At 56.3% G+C, this 25,150-nt stretch overlaps 1 protein-coding gene across 49 annotated transcripts in view; it reads left to right on the top strand.

Annotated features, from left to right (window-relative positions):
- Positions 1-25,150, top strand: part of OBSCN (obscurin, cytoskeletal calmodulin and titin-interacting RhoGEF) — a 161,408-nt gene that overhangs the window by 112,597 nt on the left and 23,661 nt on the right. For all 49 annotated transcript variants that reach the window (XM_045056644.1, XM_045056651.1, XM_045056697.1 and 46 more), the window contains 23 exons: positions 5-364; positions 1,543-1,916; positions 2,957-3,821; positions 4,890-5,168; positions 13,214-13,292; positions 13,505-13,629; positions 13,762-13,959; positions 14,384-14,416; positions 14,630-14,728; positions 14,927-15,145; positions 15,468-15,540; positions 15,751-15,818; positions 16,516-16,635; positions 16,768-16,907; positions 17,259-17,459; positions 17,569-17,651; positions 17,828-18,001; positions 18,601-18,757; positions 19,006-19,122; positions 19,219-19,383; positions 19,736-19,894; positions 20,004-20,181; positions 20,604-20,717. In XM_045056644.1, coding sequence (XP_044912579.1) covers positions 5-364; positions 1,543-1,916; positions 2,957-3,821; positions 4,890-5,168; positions 13,214-13,292; positions 13,505-13,629; positions 13,762-13,959; positions 14,384-14,416; positions 14,630-14,728; positions 14,927-15,145; positions 15,468-15,540; positions 15,751-15,818; positions 16,516-16,635; positions 16,768-16,907; positions 17,259-17,459; positions 17,569-17,651; positions 17,828-18,001; positions 18,601-18,757; positions 19,006-19,122; positions 19,219-19,383; positions 19,736-19,894; positions 20,004-20,181; positions 20,604-20,717 — 4,380 coding nt within the window. The remainder of the gene's footprint in view (positions 1-4; positions 365-1,542; positions 1,917-2,956; positions 3,822-4,889; positions 5,169-13,213; positions 13,293-13,504; positions 13,630-13,761; positions 13,960-14,383; positions 14,417-14,629; positions 14,729-14,926; positions 15,146-15,467; positions 15,541-15,750; positions 15,819-16,515; positions 16,636-16,767; positions 16,908-17,258; positions 17,460-17,568; positions 17,652-17,827; positions 18,002-18,600; positions 18,758-19,005; positions 19,123-19,218; positions 19,384-19,735; positions 19,895-20,003; positions 20,182-20,603; positions 20,718-25,150) is intronic.

Below are 25,150 nucleotides of genomic sequence, written 5' to 3'. Positions count from 1 at the left end.
GCAGAGCCCCTGGAACCAGTGCCTGCGGCCAGCGCCCCCGTGCCTGCGGTCCCCGCCCCAGTGTCTTCAGTCCCCGTGCCTGTGGCCCCGGTTCCTGCGCACCCAGCTCCCACACCTCCCACTCCCGAGAGCCGGCAGGTGGCTGCCGGCGAGGACGTGTGTCTGGAGTGTGAGGTGGCCGAGGCGGGCGAGGTGGTGTGGCTGAAGGGGGCGGAGGTCATCCAACCCAGCGGGCGCTTCCAGGTTCTCTGCCAGGGTCAGCGGCGGACGCTGGTGATACGGGGCTTCTCAGCGGAGGACCAGGGGGAGTACCGCTGTGGCCTCACCCGAGACCCGGCCTCCTCTGCAGCTGCCTCCTTCCAGGGTGTGTCCTTGGGACCCAGCTAAGGCAGGGGTGGGGGTGGGGTGGGGCGGGGCGGGTGGGGGTAAGCCAGCCCCTCCTCTTCATCAGCTCCTTGATCCTCTTGGAGAGCCCCTCTCACACCAAAGAAGACTGAGGTCTGGTGGGGAGATGCACAGACCCGTGTGGCTGAGTCTCTTGTCACAAATCATAGAGCTGGTACCTCAAGCCACACTGCTCCCTGAGCACGTCCTGGCCAACACATCCCTTGGTACCCACTGCTGGTCCCCTAAGCTCTCGGACCCTGCCTTCTGAGCCTCCTCCTCATGCACAGGGACTTCTTGTGCTCTGAGTCCTCCCACTATGAGCGTCCCCACTCTGACCACATTCCCCTGTGCTCTGAACCCCCCACTATGAGCCTCCCACTCTGACCACCTTCACCTGGTGCTCTGAACCCCCACTATGAGCCTCCCTACTCTGATGGCCTCTCCCCTATGCTCTGAGCCCCCCACTATGAGCCTCCCCACTCTGACCACCTCTCCCCTGTGCTCTGAAACCCCCACTATGAGCCTCCCCACTCTGACCACATCTCCCCTGTGCTCTGAAGCCCCCACTATGAGCCTCCCCACTCTGACCACCTCTCCCCTGTGCTCTGAAACCCCCACTATGAGCCTCCCCACTCTGACCACATCTCCCCTGTGCTCTGAAGCCCCCACTATGAGCCTCCCCACTCTGACCACCTTCCCCTGTGCTCTGAGGCCCCCACTATGAACCTTCCCACTCTGACCACCTTCCCCTGTGCTCTGAACCCCCCACTATGAGCCTCCCCACTCTGACCACCTCTCCCCTGTGCTCTGAACCCCCCGCTATGAGCCTCCCCACTCTGACCACCTTCCCCTGTGCTCTGAACCCCCTCACACTATTTGTCCCACTGCATCTGCACTGATCCTGGCCCCGTGCTCCCCTGGACTCACTCCTCCTGTGCAGGTGCCCAAGGTAGGGTGAAGTCTGGCTTCAGCAGGGGAAGCTGAGGCTGAGAGGGCAGTTCAGAGCCTCTGAAACTTCATAAAGACTGGACCTCCAGAAAACCCTGGTGGCCCAGGGAGGTGCCAGAGGCCTACTGAGGGGAACCACACAGCCGCCATGGCCAGCCTAGGGTCGAGGGTCTGTCCCGACTCTGCTGATCAGTCTCCTGTCCTTAGTGGTGCTGACCACGGGATCTGAGGACGAGGCCCCTGCACAGCCCAGCCTGCCCCCCGAGGCAGCCCAGGAGGGTGACCTGCACCTGCTGTGGGAGGCCCTGGCCCGGAAGCGTCGCATGAGCCGTGAACCCACGCTGGACTCCATCAGTGAGCTGCCCGAGGAGGATGGTCGTTCACCACGCCCGCGGCAGGAGGTAGAAGAAGCGGCCCCAGACCTCTCTGAGGACTACTCCACAGCAGACGAGCTGGCACGCACTGGCGAGGCCGACCTCTCGCACACAAGCTCTGACGACGAGTCCCGGGCAGGCACTCCCTCCCTGGTTACCTACCTCAAGAAGGCTGGGAAGCCCAGCACCTCACCACTGGCCGGCAAGGTGAGTGTCCAGTGTGGCCTTCGAAGAGAGGCATGGATGTCTCAGATCTTCATCAGCCATATGCCCACCCATTTCTCCATTATCCATACATCTGTCCATCTAACATCCATTTATACAACCACCTATCCACTCACCACCCATCTGCCATCCATTCTCTGTCCATGCATCCATCCATCCACTACCAACCCACCCATCTATGCATCCATCGATCCACCATTCACCATCCATCCATCCATCCTTCCACCATTCACCCACCCATCCACCATCCCCCCACCCACCCATCCATCCATCCACCCACCCATCCATCATTCACCATCTATCCACCCATCCACCACCCATCCATCCATCCATCCATCCACCATTCACCCATCCACTACCCATCCCTCCATCCACCATCCCCACCCACCCATCCATCCATCCACCATTCACCCATCCATCCATCCATCCATCCATCCATCCATCCACCATTTACCCACCCATCCACCACCCATCCATCCATCCATCCATCCATCCACCATTCACCCACCCACCCATCCCTCCATCCAACATCCCCCACCCACCCATCCCTCCATCCACTATGCCTCACCCACCCATCCCCCACCCACCCATCCACCATTCACCATCCATCCATCCATCCATCCATCCACCACTTACCCACCCATCCATCCACCATCCCCCACCCACCCACCCATCCATCCACCATCCACCCACCCATCTCCCACCACCCATGCATCCTCCCACCCACCATCCACCTGACTGTTAAGAGCTAAACTGGTCTCTCTGTCGTGTTCCTCACAACCTGTCAGTCCCCGTCCAGGTAACCATTAGAAATGATTTCAGGGAGGGTGGGCTTGCCTCTCGGTGGCAATAGGAGTCATAAGGCATCCAGCCTCTGTGAAAATTATGCAATTTCAGGCAGGCAGAAGGCAGAGCAGCATGGTGAAGTGAAACATGAGCTTTGCTTCCAGCTTCCTGTATGTCCCTGCACTGTCCTTTCTCTGTCACGGGCCTCAGTTTCCCTGCCTTACCTGTGCACACAGCTTGGGATCCCTGCAGTTGGGAAGCCACCGAAGCATCAGGAACAGCCACCTGCAGTTCACCCACCCCCGGGAAGCCTGAGGGCTGAAGACCTGGGTGACCCGTCCATGGACAAGGCAGCGGTGAAGATCCAGGCTGCCTTCAAAGGCTACAAGGTCCGCAAAGAGATGAAGCAGCAGGAAGGACCCGTGTTCTCCCGCACATTTGGGGACACTGAGGCACAGGTGGGGGATGTCCTGCGTCTGGAGTGTGTGGTGTCCAGCAAGGCGGATGTGCGTGCTCGCTGGCTGAAGGACGGCGTGGAGCTGACTGACGGCCGGCACCACCACATCGACCAGCTTGGGGACGGCACTTGCTGTCTGCTGGTGACGGGCCTGGGCCGTGCAGACGCTGGCTGCTACACCTGCCAGGTGAGCAGCAAGTTCGGCCACGTGGCCCACAGCGCCTGTGTGGTAGTCAGCGGGACGGAGAGCGAGGCGGAGAGCTCCTCGGGGGGCGAGCTGGATGACGCCTTCCGCCGAGCAGCCCGACGGCTGCACCGCCTGTTCCACACCAAGGGCCCGGCCGAAGTATCGGACGAAGAGCTCTTCCTGAGCGCAGACGAGGGCCCGGCGGAGCCGGAGGAGCCGGGGGACTGGCGGACGTACCGCGAAGAAGAGCACTTTGTCTACATTCGCTTCGAGGCGCTTGCAGAGGCCCACCGTGCGGCCACCTGCTTCCGGGAGATGTTTGGCACCATGGGCATCGGCGTGGACATCAGCCTGTCAGAGCAGGGGCCCCGGGGGGTGGAGATGCGCATCAGCAAGGTGGCTCCTGCCCCCACAGCAGCTCAGGAGGTGGTGCCCCGGCCGCTGACCACAGACGCCGGTGAGTCTGCGCGCTGTCTATGGAGGGGCCGGAAGGGGGAGGGGCGACAAGGGAGGAGGGGTGGGGGCAGGGTCTGGAGGGGAAGGGCGGGAAGGGGAGGGGCGGGACCAGGAAGGGGGAGGGGCTATAAGGGGGAGAGGCGGGGTCAGGGACTGGAGGGGAAGGACAGGAAGGGAGAGGGCGGGTCCTGGAAGAGGAGGAGCGGGGCTGGAAAGGAAGGGCGGGGCAGGGAAAACAGGGGGCGGGGCCTGGAAGGGGGAGGGGCCTGGGGTGAGGAGGGGTGGGGCGGTAAAGGGTGGAGCCTAGAATGGGGATGGGGCGGGGCCTGGAAGGGAGGGTGGAGCAGGGCCGGGAGGGGGAGGGGCAGGGCCGGTGTGACCTGGGTCAGCTGACGACTCAGGGAGCTGGCTGGGCTCCAGCTTGGGGCCACTGCGGATGCAGCGGCCCCGAGCTGGAGGAGCCCTGAATTTGGGGTTAGAGCTCGGTTTAAGTCCAGCTCTGTCTGTTACATGCTAGCTACTCTGAGCCTCAGTGTTGTCTATGAAGTGGGTATAGGAATATGGACTTTGCAGAGTTTGTGTTTGCTCCGTGAGGGTTTGGGATAAAACCAGTATAAAAGGTGGCATTCCACGGCCCCCATCTTCTGCTCCAGCAACGAAAATTACTTTTAAAGCTACTCCACCATTCCCTGTGTTTCCCTAGGAGTAAAGAAGGTATATAACCCCCATGGCCTCATGTCTGGAAACCTCCCCTGTGCAATTATGGGCCATTCTCATGCTTGCAGCCCACACGACTTCTGTCTCTCTTTACCTGCCCCTCCTACCTGTTTCCTGCCCACTATCCCTCTGGCTTCTCAGTGGCTTGAGATGCAGGCTGGCAAGGAGAGGATCCTCCTAAGAGAACAGGGGTGAAGCTGGCAGACGCAGAATTGTGTTTAGCCCCGGGGTCTGCAAGCACTCCCACGTGAATGGGTGCCGTGAACTGGATGCACGTTGAGCCGCTGGCAGCTGGGCTGACTGGTGGAGACCCTGGGGCCAGCTCATTGCATACCCTGCCTGACCCTCCCAGCCCCAGTGTTCCTGACTGAGCTGCAGAATCAGGAGGTGCAGGACGGGTACCCCGTGAGCTTCGACTGTGTGGTGACAGGCCAGCCGGTGCCCACCGTGTGCTGGTTCAAGGACGGCAGGATGCTGGAGGAGGATGACCACTACATGATCAGTGAGGACCAACAGGGCGGCCACCAGCTCATCATCACTGCAGTGGTGCCTGCAGACATGGGTGTCTACCGCTGCATGGCTGAGAACAGCATGGGTGTGTCGTCCACCAAGGCAGAGCTCCGTGTGGACCGTGAGTGTGGCAGCCCCCAGAGAGCACTGGTTTCGGGTCGGACAGGATGTGGAGCCTCATATCTTGTGGCTGGGGTGGGGGCAGAGACCTTATTTCCTTGGGAGGTGCCTAGGCTGGGGAGGGTCCTGGGACAGTTTGGAGGTGTCCGGCACACTTGGGCGGTTAGCTATGGCACAACAAGAAATATGTACTTGGTCTTGTTCCGGGTTCCTAACACACAGTTCTTAAATCCCTGGAAGTTTCCCGAGTGATAAGGGACCAGGAGGCATGTTGTATTCTAATGCCAAGACTCCTGGTGGGCCTCAGGACAAGTACATCCATTTGATTGTTGACAGAAGTGCAAGGGCAATTAAGTGGAAGCAGGATAGAATTTCAGATTCAAGGATAGAATCTCAAGTAGTGCTGGAGTCATTGGGACATTTATAGGCAAAGAATTAGACCTTGGCTTTATACAAAAATTAGCTCAAAATGGACTATATATGTAAATGTTAAATACAAAACTATGAAGGTTTCAGGAAAAAAAATAGGGAAAAATATTTAGGATCCAGGAGAACACTCCTTAGATTTGATACTAAGCACACCCATAAAAGGGAAAATTGGTAAAGGTTATGAATGTTTGCTCTGAGAAAGACCCCGTGCAGAGGGTTGTCAGAGTACAGGATGGGAGAAGATATCTGCAAACCACATATCTAGTAAAGGACTTTATCTAAAAATATATACAATAAATTCTACCTCTGAAACCAATAAAAATAAGGAAAGCATGAAATATGTGTGCAGGAAAACTTGGGTTTGTGAGCATAATTCATTCCGGAAGCATGTTTGTAATCCAAAGTGCTCCTATATCAAAGCAAATTTCCCCATAAGAAACAATAGAAACTCAGATGACTTGCTCTACAGCCCCCAAATACTCATATAAAAATGATTACAATACTGTAATATAATGCAAAATAATCAAGAAAATACAAAATATAAAGAAAAATTAACATGTACTTACCCTGAAAATGTTTGTGGCTGGTGTAAGGGAGACAAGGGAGAGGAGGATTATTGTGTAGGGCAACCTTCACTATCACTAATGGAATCACTGCTATCTATTGGTTCCATGGAACCTTCTGCATGGGGGCCATTTTATACACTCACACGGATGTTGACCTCACTACAGTATTAATAAACTCTTGTCACGTATTGAATGTAACTGTCAGTAAGGCGGCAGAGGAAATGATCTATATCTGCAGGCAGCCTGACCTAGAATGAAGCTAAGCATTCCTACCTAAGCTCACTCTTGTATGGAAAAGCAAAGGGCTGTCCATAGGTGATTGGAAGTGACAAAAAAAAAAAAAAAAAAAAAAAAAGCACAAGTGCCAGTTGTGGGCACCTTCCAATGTTTTGAAAAACCACTGATTTCTGTGAAATGCCATGGCCTGAGACTGAGCATGAGCATCTGAGCATAGAAGACAATCACCCACAATCCTGCAGTGAGAGAGAAAGAGAGAAAGAGAGAGAAGAACCATTGGCTCAGTTGTAATCATGTGACATTCAGTGTCACGTACTACTCATATTGCAACACATGGCTCAGTTTATTAAGTTAAAATTTATTAGAAATGTTTGCTCATCTTGTGGAATGCTCGCAGAACAAGTTGTTCACAATCCACAGTTTTACTGTGTATATAAAGAATGGTCAACAGTAAACAATAAAAAAAAAGAAATTAAAAATCCAGTTAGAACAGAAGCAAAAGACATGTCCAGTTGTTTCACACCAGAGGACACCCTGAAGGCAAATAACATGGAAGATATTCACCATCATTAGCCACCAGGGAAATGCTGATCAAAACCCCAGCGAGACGTCACTCTACACTTAGCAGGATGGCTAAAATAAAAAATAGAGACAACACCCAGTGCTGGTGAGGAGGCAGAGAAACAGGATTGATTATGCATTGCTGGCAGGAATGTAACATGGTACACTCCATCTGGAAAAGAGGGTGGCAGTCAGTTACAAAACCAACCGCATAGCTAACATGTAATGCAACAGTTGCTGTTTTTGGTGTTTATCCCAGAGAAATGAAATCCCAAATTCATAATAAAACTTGTACCCAAAGGCTCTTAGCAACCTTATTCTCAACAGCCAGTAACTGGTCACAACCCAGCTGTCCTTCAGTGGGCGATGGTTACATAGTGGTACAGCCATTGTAGGGAACACTGCTTGGCAAGGAAAAGGGATGTGTCGGTGTCACCTTCTGTAGTTATGACACAAGCGACCTCGGTTGCTGGAGACTGAAGGGTATATAAGGTCTGAGAAAAACTAGGTTATCTCTAACAGATTCATGGGAAGCCAAAGCAAACCTCCCCCATCCCAGTTTTGGTGGGCACTTCTAAGACCTGTATATGAGTTTCCAAGGGGCCGGGAACACAGGGGCCCAGGAGAGGTCATCAAGCAACACTAACAAGATGTAGGGCCAAATGTGGAGTCAGTATCATCAGCACAACTGCACACAACAGTAAGTCAGTTACCTCGAATGAGACCAGATTGTGTGTTTACCCAGTAGGAGATATTTCATTCTGCTGTGTAGATCTGGATTTCCATCTGCTCTCACTTTCTTTCTGCCTGAGGGACATCTTTCCGCATCTTTTTTGTAGTCTGGGTATGCTAGAGTTCTCTCAGCTTTTGTATGCCTGAAAGAAACGTCTATTTCTATTTTGGTTCTGGAAGATATTTTTGTTAGGACTTTTTTTTTTTTTCCTCTTTTTCATTCTTTAAAGGTGCTGTTCCACTGTTTACTAACTTGCATTGTTTCCACCTGAGAAATAGGATGCCATTCTTACCTTTGTTTCTCTGTGCAAAATTTGCCTTTTCTCTTGGGATTTAAAATGTTTAGATATTTACACACCATCGAAGTTGTTTAAAAATGTGCAATTCAGTGGATTGTAGTATATTCATAATGTTGTGCGACCAGCATGACCATCCAGTGCCAGAGTGTTGCAGACTTTGAATCTGAAGTTCTCTCGTGTCCAGCAAGAGAGCAGATGCAGAATTGCATATGAGAGAGGCTAATGTCCGGGAGGAGACAAGAGCCCCAAACAGGGGTTTCGTCTCTGTATTGATTGAGCTCTCAAGGTTTTACATATGTGGTGAACTTGCTGAAGAAACCAATAAGCTAGGGACCAATAACTTGTGTGTGTAACAAGCAAAGGGTTCGGGGGGCGAGTGGCATTAGAAGTTGAGATTAAATCTGAGTGTGTTTTTGATTTGTATTTCCCTGATAAGGAGTGACATTGAGCATCTTTTCATGTGGAGGTTCCTCAGAAAATTAAAAATAGACCTACCCTATGGCCCAGCAATAGCACTGCTAGGAATTTACCCAAGGGATACAGGAGTACTGATGCATAGGGGCACTTGTACCCCAATGTTTATTATTATTTTTTTAAAAATTTTTTTTCAACGTTTATTTTTGGGACAGAGAGAGACAGAGCATGAACGGGGGAGGGGCAGAGAGAGAGGGAGACACAGAATCGGAAACAGGCTCCAGGCTCTGAGCCATCAGCCCAGAGCCTGACGCGGGGCTCGAACTCACGGACCATGAGATCGTGACCTGGCTGAAGTCGGACGCTTAACCGACTGCGCCACCCAGGCGTCCCTGTACCCCAATGTTTATAGCAGCACTCTCAACAATAGCCAAATTATGGAAAGAGCCTAAATGTCCACCAACTGATGAATGGATAAAGAAATTGTAGTTTATATACACAATGGAGTACTACATGGCAATGAGAAAGAACGAAATATGGCCCTTTGTAGCAACGTGGATGGAACTGGAGAGTGTGATGCTAAGTGAAATAAGCCATACAGAGAAAGACAGATACCATATGTTTTCACTCTTATGTGGATCCTGAGAAACTTAACAGAAACCCATGGAGGAGGGGAAGGAAAAAAAAAAGAGGTTAGAGTGGGAGAGAGCCAAAGCATAAGAGACTCTTAAAAACTGAGAACAAACTGAGGGTTGATGGGGGGTGGGAGGGAGGGGAGGATGGGTGATGGGTATTGAGGAGGGCACCTTTTGGGATGGGCACTGGGTGTTGTATGGAAACCAATTTGACAATAAATTTCATATATTGAAAAAAAAAGTTGAGATTAAAGCACAATGATACACCAGATGGACAGTGTTTCTCTGTGGGTGATACAGCCAAGCAGCTCCTATCTCCAAAGTGTAAGGTTGCTGGAGCAGGGTGCCTCAAGGCTAACAAAGCACCTTTTCTCTAACTAACGTCAGGTGCTTCTACCCTGTAGTGGCTTTCGCCTCTAACTGGTCTCGGACACTTTCATCCTGTTGAGGCGGCTTTCCATCCTAAGCCTTGTTAACTCATTGGTGCAAGCTCAGGGAATTATTATTTTTATTTTTTTAACATTTACTTATTTTTGAGAGACACAGTGCAAGTGGGGGAGGGGCAGAGAGAGATTGAGAGAGAGAGAGAGAGAGAGAGAGAGAGAGAATCCAAAGCAGGCTCTAGGCTCTGAGTTGTCAGTACAGAGCCCAAGGTGGGGCTCAAACTCTAGAACTGCGAGATCATGACCTGAGCTGAAGTTGACACCTAACTGAGTCACCCAGGCGCCCCCAAGCTCAGGGAATTCTTATGCTTATTTCCCACACCAGAGCATTTCTGTCATCCCAGAAAGAAACCCTGTGTCCATTCACTGTCAATCCCCACTCTGCCTTCCCTGGCCCCTGGAGACCACTAAGCTACTTTCTGTCTCTGTGGGTTTGCCTGTTCTGGACATTTCATATAAATGGAATCATATGATACGTGGCCTTTTGTTCCTGTTTCATATAAATGGAATCATATGATACGTGGCCTTTTGTTCCTGTCACTGAACATGTCCCAGAGATCCATGTGTGTTGTAAAATACATCAGTACCTCATCTGTTTTTCAGGTTGAACAATACTCCCTTGTATGTGGACTGCTTATCCATTCATCAGGTGGTGTTTATCCATCAGTTGTCTTGGGTCTTATAAGTAATGCTGTTGCACACATCTGTGTACAAGTAATTGTGTTTTGTGACATACGTGTTCAGTTCTCTTGGACACATACCTAGGAGTGGAATCACGTGGTCATATGGCAGTTCTGTGGCTAACTCTGGGAGGAATGGCCATGCTCTACAGGGGCTGTGCCATTGTTAATTCCCACCAGCAATGGATGCAGGTTCAAATTCCCTACATCCTCATCAGTACTTGTTATTATTCACCTTTTTATTTATTAAAAAAATTTAATGTTTATTTATTTATGAGAGAGAGAGAGTGAGCAGGGGATGGGCAGAGGGAGGGAGACAGAGGATCCTGTACTGTCAGCACAGAGCCTGATGTGGGGCTCAAACCCATGAACCTTAAGATCATGACCTGCGGCAAAGTTGGACACCAACCAGACTGAGCCACCCAGGGGTTTTTAGTAATTGCTGCCCTAAGCAGTGTGGTTTTGACCTGCATTTCCCTGGTGACTAATGATGTTGAGTATCTTTTCATGTATCTTTTATTGGATATTTGTGTATGTTTTTTGGGGGAAATGTCTACTCAGGTCTTTTCCCCATTTTCAGATTGGGTTTTGATTTTGAGTTGTAGGAGTTCTTTATATATTCTGCGTACTGGGCCATTATCAAATATATGATTTTTGAACATTTTTCCCCATTCTGAGGGTTTTCTTTCCACTTTTTTGATACACAAAATTTTCAATTTGATGAAGTCCACTACTTTTCCTTTGCTTGCTTGTACTTTTGTTGTGATGTCTACAAGACCATCACCTAGTTTTTGCTATAAACATTTACAACCATGTTTTCCTCTAAGAGTTTTACAGGCTTAGCTCTGACATTTAGGTTTGCTTTTTGTATATGGTGAGAGGCTAAGGGCCCAAATTCATCCTTGTCTTGTGGAAATCCAATGTTCCAGCACTGTTTGTGGAAAAGACTATTTTCCTCCATAAGATGGTCCTGGAACTCTTGTCAAAATCTCATTTCCATGAAACAAGTGGGTTTATTTCTGGGCTCTTCATTCTGTCTCATTTATCCATGATCTGACCATCATGCCACCACCATGCTGTCTTGATGGCTGTAGCTTCATTGTAAGTTTTGAAATCTAGACATGTGGGTCCTCCAACTTTGCTCTCGTTGAAGACTGTTTTGAGCCTCTGGGTCCTTTGCATTTCTACATGAGTTTTAGGATCAGTGTGTCTGCAGACCTTCTTGAGATCCTCCTCAGATGTGAGGCCCAGGAAGCTGGGCTGATTCCCTCCCTCTACTGAAAGGAAAGACTTCCTGAGCACCTGATCCACAGACTGTGAAAGTTTCCAGTCTGACTAGAAACACAGTATCCTCCGCACTGTGTCCATGGCCCCTTCAGAGGTCTCTTTCCCCATGTTCACATGCCAGTCAGTGCTTTGCTGACCCTCCAGTGAGAGGGTCCCCACTCTCTGTGTGCAGCTCTCTCTTCTCTGGATTCTGTCCTGTGGACTCCAGCAGCCTTCATCTCCCAGGATGCCAACTCTGTCTCCTCAACTCAGGGTCTACCTGGCTCTGCCAACCTCAGTTTCCCCTCCTAGACCTGGACACTGAAGGCAGGAAGCTGGGGTGATCACAGGGCTCACCATTATTTCCTATCTGTAAGGGATCAACAGGAAATTCTCTGACACCAGCTGGGGGTCCTACAATTCACTCAGCTCTGGCCCCATCTATGTGGAGATGGCATCAGACCCCACAGGCTCAGCCCCACAAGACCACCCCCACTTCAGACGCCAACCCCAAGTCCAGACATCACCTGTGCTCTGACCCACAGGCAACAGATCACAGGTTCCCACAGCCCCTCCTCGGGTCTGATGAGTGTGCTGGAGGGACTCAGAGAGCTCAGGGAAATGTTTGACTTGCTAGATTAGTGGTTTATTACAAAAGGATATAACTCAGGGATAGCCCGTTAGAAGAGACGCCCAGATCAAGATGCTGGGGAAGGGATGGGAAGCTTCCATGCCTCTCTAGGCACGTCATTCTCCCCACGTCTCTACGTGCTCCCCAGCCTTCAATCCCCCCCAATGCTGAGACTGTCCCTCTGAGTTTTCATGGGGGCTTCATTGCATAGACATGATCGATTAACCCATTGTCCATTGGTGATTGATTCCATCTCCCCTTCCCAGAGGTCAGGGGCAGGACTGAAGCCTCCAACTCTCTGGTCCCACGGTGGGGTCCACAGGCCACCAGCCGCCATCCCTAGGGGCTTTCTAAAGTCACCACAACAACATGAATTTGGGCTTGTTATGAACACCGTGACACCTTCATTGCTGTCTTCAGTTGGGAAACCCAAGGGCCTTAGGACCTCTGAGCCAGGAACAGTGACAAGGGCCGAGTCCGTATTTCTTATAAATCACACTATCACAGCCATTGTCCCACATATTCTGTGTGGGGGAGGGGGAGGCTGTTGGGGCTACTGCAGCAGGGACCAGGTGGTAGAAACAACAGAAGTGTACTGCTCGTGGCTGCAGTCAAGCTCTTCCTCGCATGGGGTTGCTTCCTGTCAGAGCACTAATGCCATTGCCATGGTGGGGGCTCCGCTGTCAGGAGCTCCTGACTCCCTGACTACCTCCCAGAGCACCCGCTTTTGATACCAGCACACTGCAGGTTTCCACATTTGAGGTCAAGGGGACACGAATATCCTGCCTACAGCAGAGGGTGAGTCCAGACCCTTTTACTCCTTCACGGCTGGCTGTATATGTCACCCCTTGTTCCCTAGTGGGGAAGACTGGAGGATACAGCTGTGGCTGCTCTCTGCCAGTCACAAGGCCCAGCATCACCCAGTATTGACAATTTGTTGGGACTTGCAGTTAGATACAGGCCTGGAAACATGGAGACAGCCTGGGGTGTGGAGGGGACACCGTCTACCATGTGCCCCATGGCCTCTCCCCCAGGAGTGTCAGTGGCTCCTAGGGATGGCCTCGCACTGAGAGCCAGGTGGCTAGCCTCTGGTGGGGGCCATGCCTGGGCAGGTGGGGCACAGAGCTCACTCCAGCCACTGTTCCTCTCCCAGTGACCAGCACGGACTATGAAACTGCAGCCGATGCCACGGAGACCTCCTCCTACTTCAGCGCCCAAGGCTACCTGTCCAGGTAGAGGTCCATGTAGATGCAGGCAGCACCCAGCAGGCTGGTGGTGCAGGCCCAGGGGGGCGGCAGTGCTGGCCTGGGCAGACGGAACCTGAGTCCTGGAGCTCTCAGCCAGGCCCTGGCAATGTCCTGCCAGCAAGCAGGGGTCTGCAGGAGCCATCCAGGCCTGACCCCTTGCTGGTCCACCTCATGCCCCTTCTCTGTTCTCCCACCAGCCGGGAGCAAGAGGGCACGGAGTCTACCTCAGAGGAGGGGCAGCTGCCCCAGGTGGTGGAGGAGATGAAGGACCTCCAGGTGGCCCCTGGCACACGCCTGGCCAAGTTCCAGCTCAAAGTGAAAGGTGAGGAAGAGAGACAGATGGCCCGGAGCACCATCTGGACAGTGGAGGCTGGGTGGGCATGGGGGCCGGGGGTTCTGAGGGCAGGGCGCACTGGCCGGGGGCTGTGTGCTGACCAGTCCCCTGTGGTCCCAGGCTACCCAGCGCCACGGCTGTACTGGTTCAAAGACGGGCAGCCCCTGACGGCTTCTGCACACATCCGCATGGCTGACAGGAAGACGCTTCACACCCTGGAGGTTGTATCTGTCACCAAGGAGGATGCCGGCCAGTACTCAGCCTACATTAGCAATGCCGTGGGCGCCACCTACTCATCAGCCCGGCTGCTGGTCCGAGGTGGGTGTGGGGGACTGGGTGTCCCCACCTGGGCAGTGCAAGTGGCCTGGGTGGGGGCAGGCAGGCAGTGAAACAGACCCACAAGTGTGGGAGCACCAGGAGACTGCGGAGGAGGTCAGGAGTCACTTTTGGAGGATGGGTATGAGCTCCTTTGTCCCAAGTTCTGAGCATCGCAAGGTGCTCCCAGGTCACGCCAGAGGGAGTGGCCAAGGGACCCAGCTCTGCCCAGGCTTCACTCGCCCTTCGGTGCCACCCCACGTGCTGGCTCCAGATTGACGCCCACACTCTTGGGGCCGTGGAGGGTTGTGTGTATGAGAGTGGGTGGGACACCCCTACAGACTCCTACCCCCAGCAGGTGCACAGGCCCAGAGGAGGGAGGCCCCCTGGTGCTACAGGCCTGACTTCCATTTCTTGCCTCTTTCAGGCCCCAAAGATCCCGAAGAGAAGCCAGAATCAGGTGAGCCAACTCAGGTGGGCAGAGGTGGGTGGGTGGCTCAGCAAAGTGAGTGAGGGACACAGTGTCGCAGGTGGAGGAGGGTGCACTGTAGGCTGTGGAGACCCAACCTCCAGATGGGATGGGGCTGGGACCTGGGAGGGGGGCCTTGGTGCCCCAAGGATGGGGAGCAGGGGTTCGACATGCATTCATCACCAATGCTTGCTGTTTCTCCAGATGTGTACCAGCAGCTGGTGCCGCCCCGATTCCTGGAAAGATTCACCTCCAAGAAAGTGAAGAAAGGCTCCAGCATCACCTTTTCAGTGAAGGTGGAAGGTGGGGCCCTCCTACTGTCCTGACCCTTGACAAGGACAGCCAAACACAGGATCAGAGCGGGCCCCGCCCTCTTCCCACCTGGGACCCCTCCCCCAGGATCAGAGAGGGCCCTGCCCTCTTCCTACCTAGGACTCCCCCCAAGGCCCTTCAGTCTTCCCACCTCCCCAAGTCTCCCTCACTGTTCCCTCCTGCCCACAGGGTGCCCGGCCCCAGCCGTGCACTGGCTGCGGGAGGAGACTGAGCGAGGCGTGCTGTGGATTGGCCGTGACACGCCAGGCTACACGGTGGCCAGCTCTGCACAGCAGCACAGTCTGGTCCTGCTGGATGTGGGCAGACAGCACCAGGGCACATATACCTGCATCGCCAGCAACAGCGCTGGCCAGGCCCTCTGCTCCGCTAGCCTGCACATCTCTGGCCGTGAGTGGGCGTGGGTGACTGCGGGCAGCTGACCTTCACTGAGCCCCCGACCCAGAGCCCTCTCCTGTTGGCCCCCTGAACACAGAGCCCCATGGGCCAGCTCCCACCCCTGTCTTGTAGGCTCTGCATAGCTGGATGAGACCCTCCTAGAAGCCTCCTGCCCCCCTGAGTGTTTTCCTCCTGGGCCCCACTCCACCTTGGGGCTCCCAAGGGCCAGGGTCAAGGTCCCTGCTGGGGGGTAGACACCCTGGGTCAGGCCCCCGCCAGAATTGTCTCAGGGTTGTGGGGCGTCATCCTGAGGCTCACCCTGTTCTCCTGACAGTGCCCAAGGAGGCAGGGGCAGCAGAGGAGCATGCTGGGGTGAAGGAGGCCCTCATCTCCACCTTCCTGCAGGGGTGAGTAGGGGAAGCAGGTCAGCAGCAGCAGGCCTGGGAGTGGGGCGTTGCCGCCCTTGGGAGGGAACCCCATCCAGACTGCAGCCCAGCCTTGTCCCTCAAGGACTCTGTGGCTTGGGCCAGGCCCTGTCCCTCTCTGTGCCTCAGTGTCCCCACTGTAACACCAGGGCTTCGGCTGAAGCATTCCCTCAGGATGCCCCTCCCCTTTAGGACCCAAGCCGTCTCCACGCAGATGTCAGAACCTGCAGGTTTCACTGATCTTGCTGGGCAGAGGAAAGGTATGGGCTGATTGGGAGCAGGGAGCAGGGTGGGGGTCGATGCACCCAGTGCAGGGGTGAGGCATGGAGGAGGCTGCTCCAGGCCCACAGCTGCTCCAGAAATACCTGCTCGTCCTCTCTGGGCCAGGGCTTCCTGCCCTCTCCTGGGCCTGATTCTGAATGCTAGTTGGTGTCAGGGCCATTTCTGAGCCTTGCAGATCTGACCCTTGGCTCACAGCTCACGCCCAGCGGGCTGTGTGGATGCCTGGCCTGGACACAGGTGGCAGTGATGGCTAGGTGAAGGCAGTGCAGGAGGTACGTGCTGGGCATGCCAGCATCCAGACCTGATCTGTCCTGGATTCTCCCCCGTCCCCAGCAGGGTCCTTCGGTTCATTTCCTGGCCACCTGCACAGGCCCTTCTGCCACCTTGGGGTATTTGTAACTTTTTAATGGAAAGCAGGGAGTCTGCACAGAAGTAGAGAAGGGAAGGCCATGTGCTCTGTGTGCTGGTTGCCCACCTTTGGGGTCACTTCTCGGCTGACCCCCACTCATCCAGGCAGCCCTCATTCACTCTTGACCCAACCCTGCAAAGCTTCCAGCAGTGATGGCCCCAAGTCTGTGCATTCCTCTGCACTGCTGACACTTGAGCCCAGGTCCAGGCCTGGAGAGCACAGGTCTGCAGGGCCTGCAGCTAGCTGAGCCAGCTTCTGGTCCCCAGGAGAGCCCATGGCGGTGGAGGCCCGTAGCCACTTGTCCCTGGCCGAGGTGGGCACAGAGGAGTTCCTGCAGAAGCTCACCTCCCAGATCACAGAGATAGTGTCGGCCAAGATCACGCAGGGTGAGGGCGCCGCTGGCTGTGGGGCGAGGGTAGGGGCAGTGACTGAATTCCCTTGTCCACGCACCCTGGGGACCCACGGGGAGGGGATATGGGCCAGGCCCTTCCTGGGCATCACATGCCCTATGCCCCCAGCCAAGCTGCAGGTGCCTGGAGGTGACAGCGATGAGGAATCTAAGACACCGTCTGCATCCCCCTGGCATGGCCGTTCCCGCCCCTCCTCCAGCGTCCAGGAGTCATCCTCGGAGTCGGAGGATGGGGACTCCCGTGGCGAGGTGCTCTGATGGGGCAGTGGGGGGCAGGCAGTGGGCAGGGCACCGGTGGGGGGAGGAGTGGGAGCACAATACTGCCACCTGGGATGGCCTGGACCCCTGGGCCCTCTGGGGTGGCCTCACTGCCACCCTGATGGGATTTCCATCAGCAGAGTTGGGTTGAGCTTGTCCTGGAACTTCTGGAACCTCAGGATGGCTTCTCCCCCAACGTGATGCCAGGCACCCCGCAGCCTCAGGAGGCCCGGCTGGCTCCAGTCTGGGTTTTCCCCGCTCTGGGGTCTTTGTGGGGGCTGTGGGGGTCTTGGTAGGTCAGGCTGGCATCCCTCTGGTCTGACTTGGCATCATCCCCCCCAGATCTTCGACATCTATGTGGTCACGGCTGACTACCTGCCCCTGGGGGCCGAGCAGGATGCCATCTCACTGCGGGAGGGCCAGTATGTGGAAGTGCTGGACTCCGCCCACCCGCTGCGCTGGCTTGTGCGCACCAAGCCCACCAAGTCCAGCCCCTCACGCCAGGGCTGGGTGTCCCCTGCTTACCTGGACAGGCGGCTCAAGGTACTGGATGGCTGGGGCAGGGTCCTGGGATGGACCCCTGGGTCCTCCCACAGGGCAGGGCTGGGCCAGAGATGGGACCACCTGCCACCATCCCCCATTTTCTCACCAGCTGTCACCCGAGTGGGGGCCCACTGAGGCCCCCGAGTTCCCGGGGGAGGCCGTGTCTGAGGATGAATACAAGACAAGGCTAAGGTGAGGGTCCGGCAGGCAGGGGCAGGAGCGGCTTTGTGGCCTCCAGGTAGCCTTGGGGGTGCTGCCCACATTGCCCGGCTTGTTCTGAAGGTGGGCGGCGGTGGGCTGCATGGGAGGAGGAGGCCGCCCGCCCCCCTCAGGAGCTCCTGGGTCTCTCCTCACCCCATCCCCTCCAGCTCCATCATCCAGGAGCTGCTGAGCTCTGAGCAGGCCTTTGTGGGCAAGCTGCAGTTCCTGCAAAGCCACCACATGCAGCACCTGGACCGCTGCCCCCATGTACCTGCGGCTGTGGCCTCCCAGAAGGCTGTCATCTTTCGAAACGTGCAGGACATTAGCCATTTCCACAGCAGGTAGGTGGGTAGGCAGGCCCCACGGCTGCTCCGGAGCCCCCAGGTGTGCACACAGACACATGCACATGGGCCAGCCAGGCATGCACAAAGGTACAAGCACACGTGACAGTCACAAGTGCACAAAGACGAATGCATGCATATCAGTGATGCATGCGCACACATGCTCACGCATGCCTGAGAGAACTTCACTGACTGGGTTTACCCACTGGCTCACCACACCCCTGTTTAAGGGCACAGATGTCCCTAGGAACACAGGCATGTGTACCTGGCTCGCCCACAGAAGCACCTGTAGTATCCTTGCCTGCTGCCAGCACCCATATGTGAGAACGCTCCAGAAACTTCTCCAAACACATGACAGGCACGTCCCACGACATGCACTTCTGTGTACACAGACACAGGCGTGCATACCTGCATTCAGACACACACTCTGACACGTGTGGGCATGCATGTGTACACGACACACACACGTCATGTGTGCAGATGTGGATGCCCTCACACACCACACCTGCAGCCTCTCCAGCCCAGACCTGGGCAGCAGCCTGTTTCTCCCCCAGCCTGAGGGCTCGCCATCCCCCTGACCACTGTCCCCTGTTCTGCAGCTTCCAGAGGGAGCTGCAACAGTGTGACACGGATGACGATGTGGCCATGTGCTTCATCAAGAACCAGGCGGCCTTTGAGAAGTACCTGGAGTTCCTGGTAGGCCGTGTACAAGCCGAGTCTGCGGTGGTCAGCACAGCAGTGCAGGAGTTCTACAAGGTGCCCCCCAGCCCATGCCTCATAGTTTTCTGAGAAAAGCAGGGCCCCTGAAGCTCTGGGCTCAGCTTCAGAGGGTGACACCACGGGGGGCAGGAGGAGGGTGTGAGGCCCACCGGAGGGAGGAGCAGTGCACGTGTATGCACACGTGCATGTACCCCACGCCCCAGCCCTCCAGCTTTCCGCCCTGGTAACACTGGCCATCGGGGGTGCACATGTGTGTCCCCAACCCCGTGCTGCGGTTCCCACAGAAATACACGGAAGACGTGCTGTCAGCCTTAGACCCCTCGCAGCCACCACCGCCGCCCCTGCAGCACTTCCTGGAACAGCCTGTGGAGCGGGTCCAGCAGTACCAGGCCCTGCTCAAGGTACAGGGCCGCCGCGTGGCCGCCCTCCCTGGCCTTGGTGGGCGGTCAGGCAGATGGGCGGGCGGTAGGGCTCGGGCCTGACGCCTTCTCCCCCAGGAGCTGATCCGCAACAAGGCGAGGAACAGGCAGAACTGCGCGCTGTTGGAGCAGGCGTATGCCGTGGTGTCGGCCCTGCCGCAGCGCGCTGAGAACCAACTGCACGTGTCGCTCATGGAGAACTACCCAGGCACCCTGCAGGCCCTGGGCGAGCCCATCCGCCAGGTGCTGGGCGCGGTGGAGGGCCTGGCAGGGCCACGTGGGTGGGGGGAATGGGGCACGGTGGAGGGCCTGGTGCAGAGCCATGTGGGTGCGGGGTGTGGGGTGCTGTGGAGGGCCTGGGCAGGGCCATCAGGTGCGGGGTGTGGGGCATGGTGGAGGGCCTGACAGGGCCATGTGGGCGCCGGGTGCAGGGCAGGGTGGAGGGCCTGATGGGGCCACATGGATGCGGGGTAGAGGACATGGTGGAGGGCCTGGCGGAGCTATGTGGGTGCTGGGTGCTGGGCACGGTGGAGGGCCTGGGAGGGGCCATGTGGGCGCCAGGTACCGAGCTGACTGAGAGCCAAATGCTCCCCAGGGCCACTTCATCGTGTGGGAGGGGGCGCCAGGCGCACGGATGCCCTGGAAGGGCCACCATCGGCATGTCTTCCTGTTCCGCCACCACCTGGTGGTCTGCAAGCCCAGACGGGATTCCCGCACCGACACCTTCAGCTATGTCTTCCGGAACATGATGAAGGTTTGCGGGTGCCCATGGAGCCCAAGTGGGGCAGAGGGGGTGCCGGCTGGGCAGGGAGTGTGGAGTCCTGCTTCCAGACAGTCAGTTTGCATCCCGCCTCCCCCCACAGCTGAGCAGCATCGACCTGAATGACCAGGTGGAGGGTGACGACCGCGCCTTCGAGGTTTGGCATGAGCGAGAGGACTCTGTGCGCAAGTATCTGCTGCAGGCGCGGACGGTCATCACCAAGAATTCCTGGGTGAAGGAGATCTGCGGCATCCAGCAGCGCCTGGCCCTGCCCGTGTGGCGTGAGTGTCCTGGACATGGCAGTGCTGCCAGATTGGGAGCCTGAGCCTGACCTGAGTACAGGAAGCCTCGGGGTTCACAAGCCCCCCACCCCAGAACAAGACAGGCACCCAGACTGTTAGGGACGTGAAGGACCTGGTAACCCCAGATCGGCTTCCCCACCTAGGACAGGAGAGAGGATCCCCTTTCTCCGCGGTTCTTTGTTACCCATCCAGCTTGCCTCACTCACCCTGACTCCCATCGGACCCAGGTCCTGGATGGAAGGTCGCAAGGGGTGGTGTCCATAACAATCTCACTCTTTGACCTTGAGGCTTCTGGCCAGGGACTCACCAAGGACTTGGGAGGGGGGGCTATCCCACCCACCAAGAGCTCAAAGCCTGTGTGTGTGTTGTGTGTGTGTGTGTGTGTGCACGCGTGCACCTAGAACCCCCAGATTTCGAAGAGGAGCTGGCAGACTGCACAGCCGAGCTGGGTGAGACTGTCAAGCTGGCCTGCCGTGTGATAGGCACACCCAAGCCCATCGTCAGCTGGTACAAAGGTAGGTCCCTGGGGCTCAAGGGATGTTGATCCTGCATCAGGAAGAGGCGCTGGGAGGGAATCCATCCCGGGCAGGGGCTGTGGAATGAGGGGCGGCCTGCTGGGGGGCTGGGCACAATCACTGCCAGCCTGGGTGGGTGCGTGGGTGGACGAGGTGGGACAGAGTCAGAGGGCGTGCACCCATGATCCCGACACAGTGATCATACCCACCCCAAACTCACTCCTTAGCTCTCCGAGGGCTCACACCCTGTCCCAGGTACCAGGCCCTGCCAAGGGGTGCTGGTCGTCTAGGGGAGGAGACAGATGGCAAACCAGGAGACAAACATGTGGCATGAAGGCGACACGGCCAGCTAGAGAAATGAGGCAGAGGGGGCAGCTGGCAGGCCTCCCTGGTGAACATTCAGGAGCTTTGGGTGGGCAACCAGGAGGCCAGGAGCAGGGAGAGGGCACTGAGGCTGGCTCTGTGGTCAGGGTCCCCAGGAATACCCCCACTTCTGGCATCAGCTGCACTTTGGGGGTCTCTGGGAGCACCTCCACTTCTGACATTCTGGGGGTCCATGGGACCACCCCCACTTCTGACACCAGATGCAGCTTGGGGGTCCCCGGGACCACCCCCACTTCTGACACCAGATGCAGCTTGGGGGTCCCATGACCACCCCTACTTCTGGCACAAGCTGTAGTCTGGGGTCTCTGGAACCACCACCACTCTGGCATCAGCTGCAGCTTGGGGGTCCCCGGGGAACACCCCCACTTCTGGCATCAGCTTCACTTTGGGGGTCCCCATGACCACCCCCACTTCTGACACTGGCTGTATTCTGGGGTTCCCCAGGGACCACCCCCACTTCTCGCATCAGCTGCACATTGGGGGTCCCCATGACCATCCCCACTTCTGACACCGGCTGTATTCTGGGGGTCCCCGGGACCAGCCCCACTTCTGGCATCAACTTCACTTTGGGGGGGTCACGACCAGCTTTGGATTCAATGAATCACCTGAAGGACTCACAGAACTCAGCAGAACATTCCGCTCAGGGTGTGCTTTATTGCAGGAAAGGGAAAAGCAACATGGGGAAGGGTCCCAGGGTCCCCCCACCCAGTGGTCACGCAGACTGCATGTTCCTCCCGCATGCATGCGTGGCAGCACTCAGTCAGGCCCTTTGGGGACATCCCTCTGAGCCTTGTGGCTTGTGGCCTTGTGTCCAGGGCCTCTGTTCGGGGTCACTCATGCAGGCACAGGTGACCTGTCACGGCTCCTGCAGAGGTCAAGCTAATGACATGTGACCTTAAGCCCCAGCCCTAAACCACAGTGTAGTACAGCCATCTGACATGGTCCAAGGCCCCCAGGTAAACTGAGACACTCTCACTGTGGGTCACTTGGGCTGGCAGACAGGTCTCCAAGTCCTCAGTTCAGTCTGAATAACCAAGTCCAGTCCTAGTTTTGGGGAGCTGTCCTAGGGGCAGGCCTTCGGGAGGGTACCTGTCCATCCCGCTGTCCCCTCATGGCCAGACCTTTCACCTGTGAGGACAGGTTCATACCCTCCATCCTGGGAGGGACAGAGTGGTTCATACAGTTTCCTGGAAGCAAGAACGAACCCCTGGGGCCACCTGTTTTGGCCAGGCTGCCTCCAGGAGGGTGTGCTGGCCGGGGCCAACGTCCAAGGGGAAAGGGGGACGTGCTGCCCAGGAGTGGACAGTGAGTGCTCTGGAGGGGATAACTTGGCTGGGGATAGCTGTGTCCAGTGACCAGACTGCCTCCCCAAGGGGTGGATGGAGGAGGTGGGGGCAGCCACATGGTCAGCCCGTGTTGACACATGCTGTCACAATACACGCAGCACACACAGTCATGTGGTAGGGAAAGAGCTGCTGTGACCCAAAGCAGCGTCATGGCAGGAAACCCCACCGGTAGCTGACGGAGACACTGATTTGCCAGGATGGGGAGTCCGCCCCCAGCCTGGCCTCTGAGCGGTGTCCCATGCAAGAACCTCACCTCGTTCACCGCCTCAAGGAGGGGTCTTCAACTGACCGGTCTGTAGCCTCTCAGGCTGTGTCTTTTGCAACAGCTCAAGGCTGGTGGGCACATAGCAGTCTTCACTGGGAAGAGCATCGCCAGTGGAGCCACACAGTTGGCCCTGAGCTCTGCCCATGGAACTGGGACCCGGCTCCCCGCCATGTGGCCTGGACCGCTGCTGCGCCCACTGCATAGCCTGGGTCTCCCCTGAGCTGGATGACGGGGCGGGGGAGGGGGAATTGGAGGGAAGGTCCCCTAGGAGGTTCTGTCCCAGTACATGAGTCTGTAGGTGGGGGTCCCCTTTGTAGGCGTCGAAGAGGTAAAGGTTGGTTATTGCAATGGAGGAACTCAGCGTGGGGAGACTTTTGACTTGCCAGCCAGCAGAATGGCAGAATGTCATGGGTGGACGCTTCCCATGTTAGGAGCAGAGAGGGGCAAGTGCTGACCCACCCACAGGGGCCACATGTCCAGAATGGAGGGCCCCGGACACGAATCAGAGACCTCGCCTCGAGAATGCGGAGAGGTCCTGGTGCCTGCGTGCCTGAGGGTGGAAGAGCAGGATCCATTGCTCTGCACGGGGGATCCCCTTACAGCAGCCTGTCTACACCTACTGGAGCCATAGGAGCAGTTGCCTTTGCCCAGCCACCTGCTCCCTCTGGTGGCTGCTGCCACCTCTGCGCCTGGAGAGACCACACTGGAATGTCCCCTCCCCACATTCCCTCTGGCCCGCGAACTGCATACTGCAAACATTGGGTCCAGAGGTAGAAGTTGCAGCCACAGAACTCTGACTTGGCCTCAAGGTGACATTCAAGTCCTGTGAGTGGATGCAGGTGCTGTGAACATCCTACCTCTCCCTGCCTGGGGTCTCTGGGCACAGGGGACCAAGGCTCACCTGTCAGATCAGGGTGGAGGAGCAGGAAGACACAACACACTTCCGCAGCTCAGTAATGTCCCGCGCTTGGGGCTCACCCAAAACTCCGTCTGGAGCAGCGTCTCTGCAAATACTGTTTTGGCTTCGGGGATGTTGACTTAGCAGCCACGTCACATCACCGTCCGAGGCTCTGTGCCCCTTGGTTGGCTGGGGACCCCCCGCAAGGTGGTGACCTTGCTGATGGGGCTCCTTCTGGCCCAGAGCAGCAGTCACATCCCCCAGCCTTTCTCAGGGCCACCTGTCAGAATGCTCCTGTAGCCCTCCACTCACCTCCACCTCCTCCAGCCTGTCACAACATTATGGATGCCACTCAGGTTCCACCAGCCCACAGGATGGGCATCAAAGGTTCCCTGTGGGGACATGGCTCCTCTGCTGTCATCCAAAGGAGTCCTTCACAAACTTCCGGTGCCCGGCCTCCCAGCCCAGGTGCTGGCCCTCCTGCCTTCTGCCCATCCGGACTTGGTGACTGCACCCAGCATGGGCTCTCGTGTTTGTTAGGAAGCCAGTCAACATCAGGTGTCAGGAGGGAGTGTATCAGCCAAAGCACCACCCAGAGATCTGCTTTTGACCCTGCTTCTCGGTGCCCAGACTACAGCCTCCGGCCCCACGGCTCTTCCTCCACAGGCCATGGCAGCGGCGGGGGAGGGGGGGGGGAAGGGGCGGGGGGTGGTTTCCTGCCCAGTGGACCTCGTGCTGTCTGCCACCGACTCCACAGACCTGTCATGGGTCCTGTTACCTGGCCCAGTGGGGCCTTCTGTTTATCTTCCTCCTCCTCTCGCTTCTGGAACACCTCGTCCCTGACTGTGTCCCTTCTTGTCACCGAAGCATGAAGGGTCTGGGGTGTTTCCCCACTTGGAAACCACGAGGCCAGCCAGATACAGATAGAAAACAAGGCCTTCTGGCTGGAGCCGCATATGCCAGTCCCCACGTTTGGGGGCCAGATGTTAGCTGCAGGCAGTGGGTTGCCCCCCCAGTGGAGAAACCTCAGGTTCTAGGAGACGCTGGACTTCTATGGGGCTGCTAGCGGGCCTGCCTGTGTCCTCTTCCCCAAAGTGACTGGGTCACTTGACGTGGCTTAAAAACAGTTGGCACGGGTTCCTCTGAGTTAGGGGTCATGATGCTGCTTATGAACTGTTATTTAAACAGCCTCATTCAGCACACACAAGGTCCCCTGTGAAGTTTTAGGTATTTGTGGAGGACACAGTTCCTTGCGGGGAAAGATGCACCTCTCCTGATCTCCACGCAGGGGAAAATCGCATGATGGCTGGAGACATTCAGTTGGGTAGTGATGAGGGACATGGGCAGTGTCTGAGCATGTCTATTGGGTGGGGTCCCGGGGAGTAACAGAATCAATGGGCAGATGAGTGAAGGTCTGCGTGCCAGAATAAGACATCGTCTGTTGGGGCCAGGTCCCTCTGCCCGGCCCCTACCTCCAGCTAGGAGCCTACTTTGCAAGGCTGCACAGGGGACATGGAGGTCTGAGGAAGGAAATGGCACT

Source organism: Felis catus, chromosome A1 (assembly GCF_018350175.1).
Source record: "Felis catus isolate Fca126 chromosome A1, F.catus_Fca126_mat1.0, whole genome shotgun sequence".
In the NCBI taxonomy this organism is placed as follows: domain Eukaryota; kingdom Metazoa; phylum Chordata; class Mammalia; order Carnivora; family Felidae; genus Felis; species Felis catus.
Note: the sequence above shows the minus strand (reverse complement) of the source record. Positions and strands in the feature narration are given on the sequence as shown.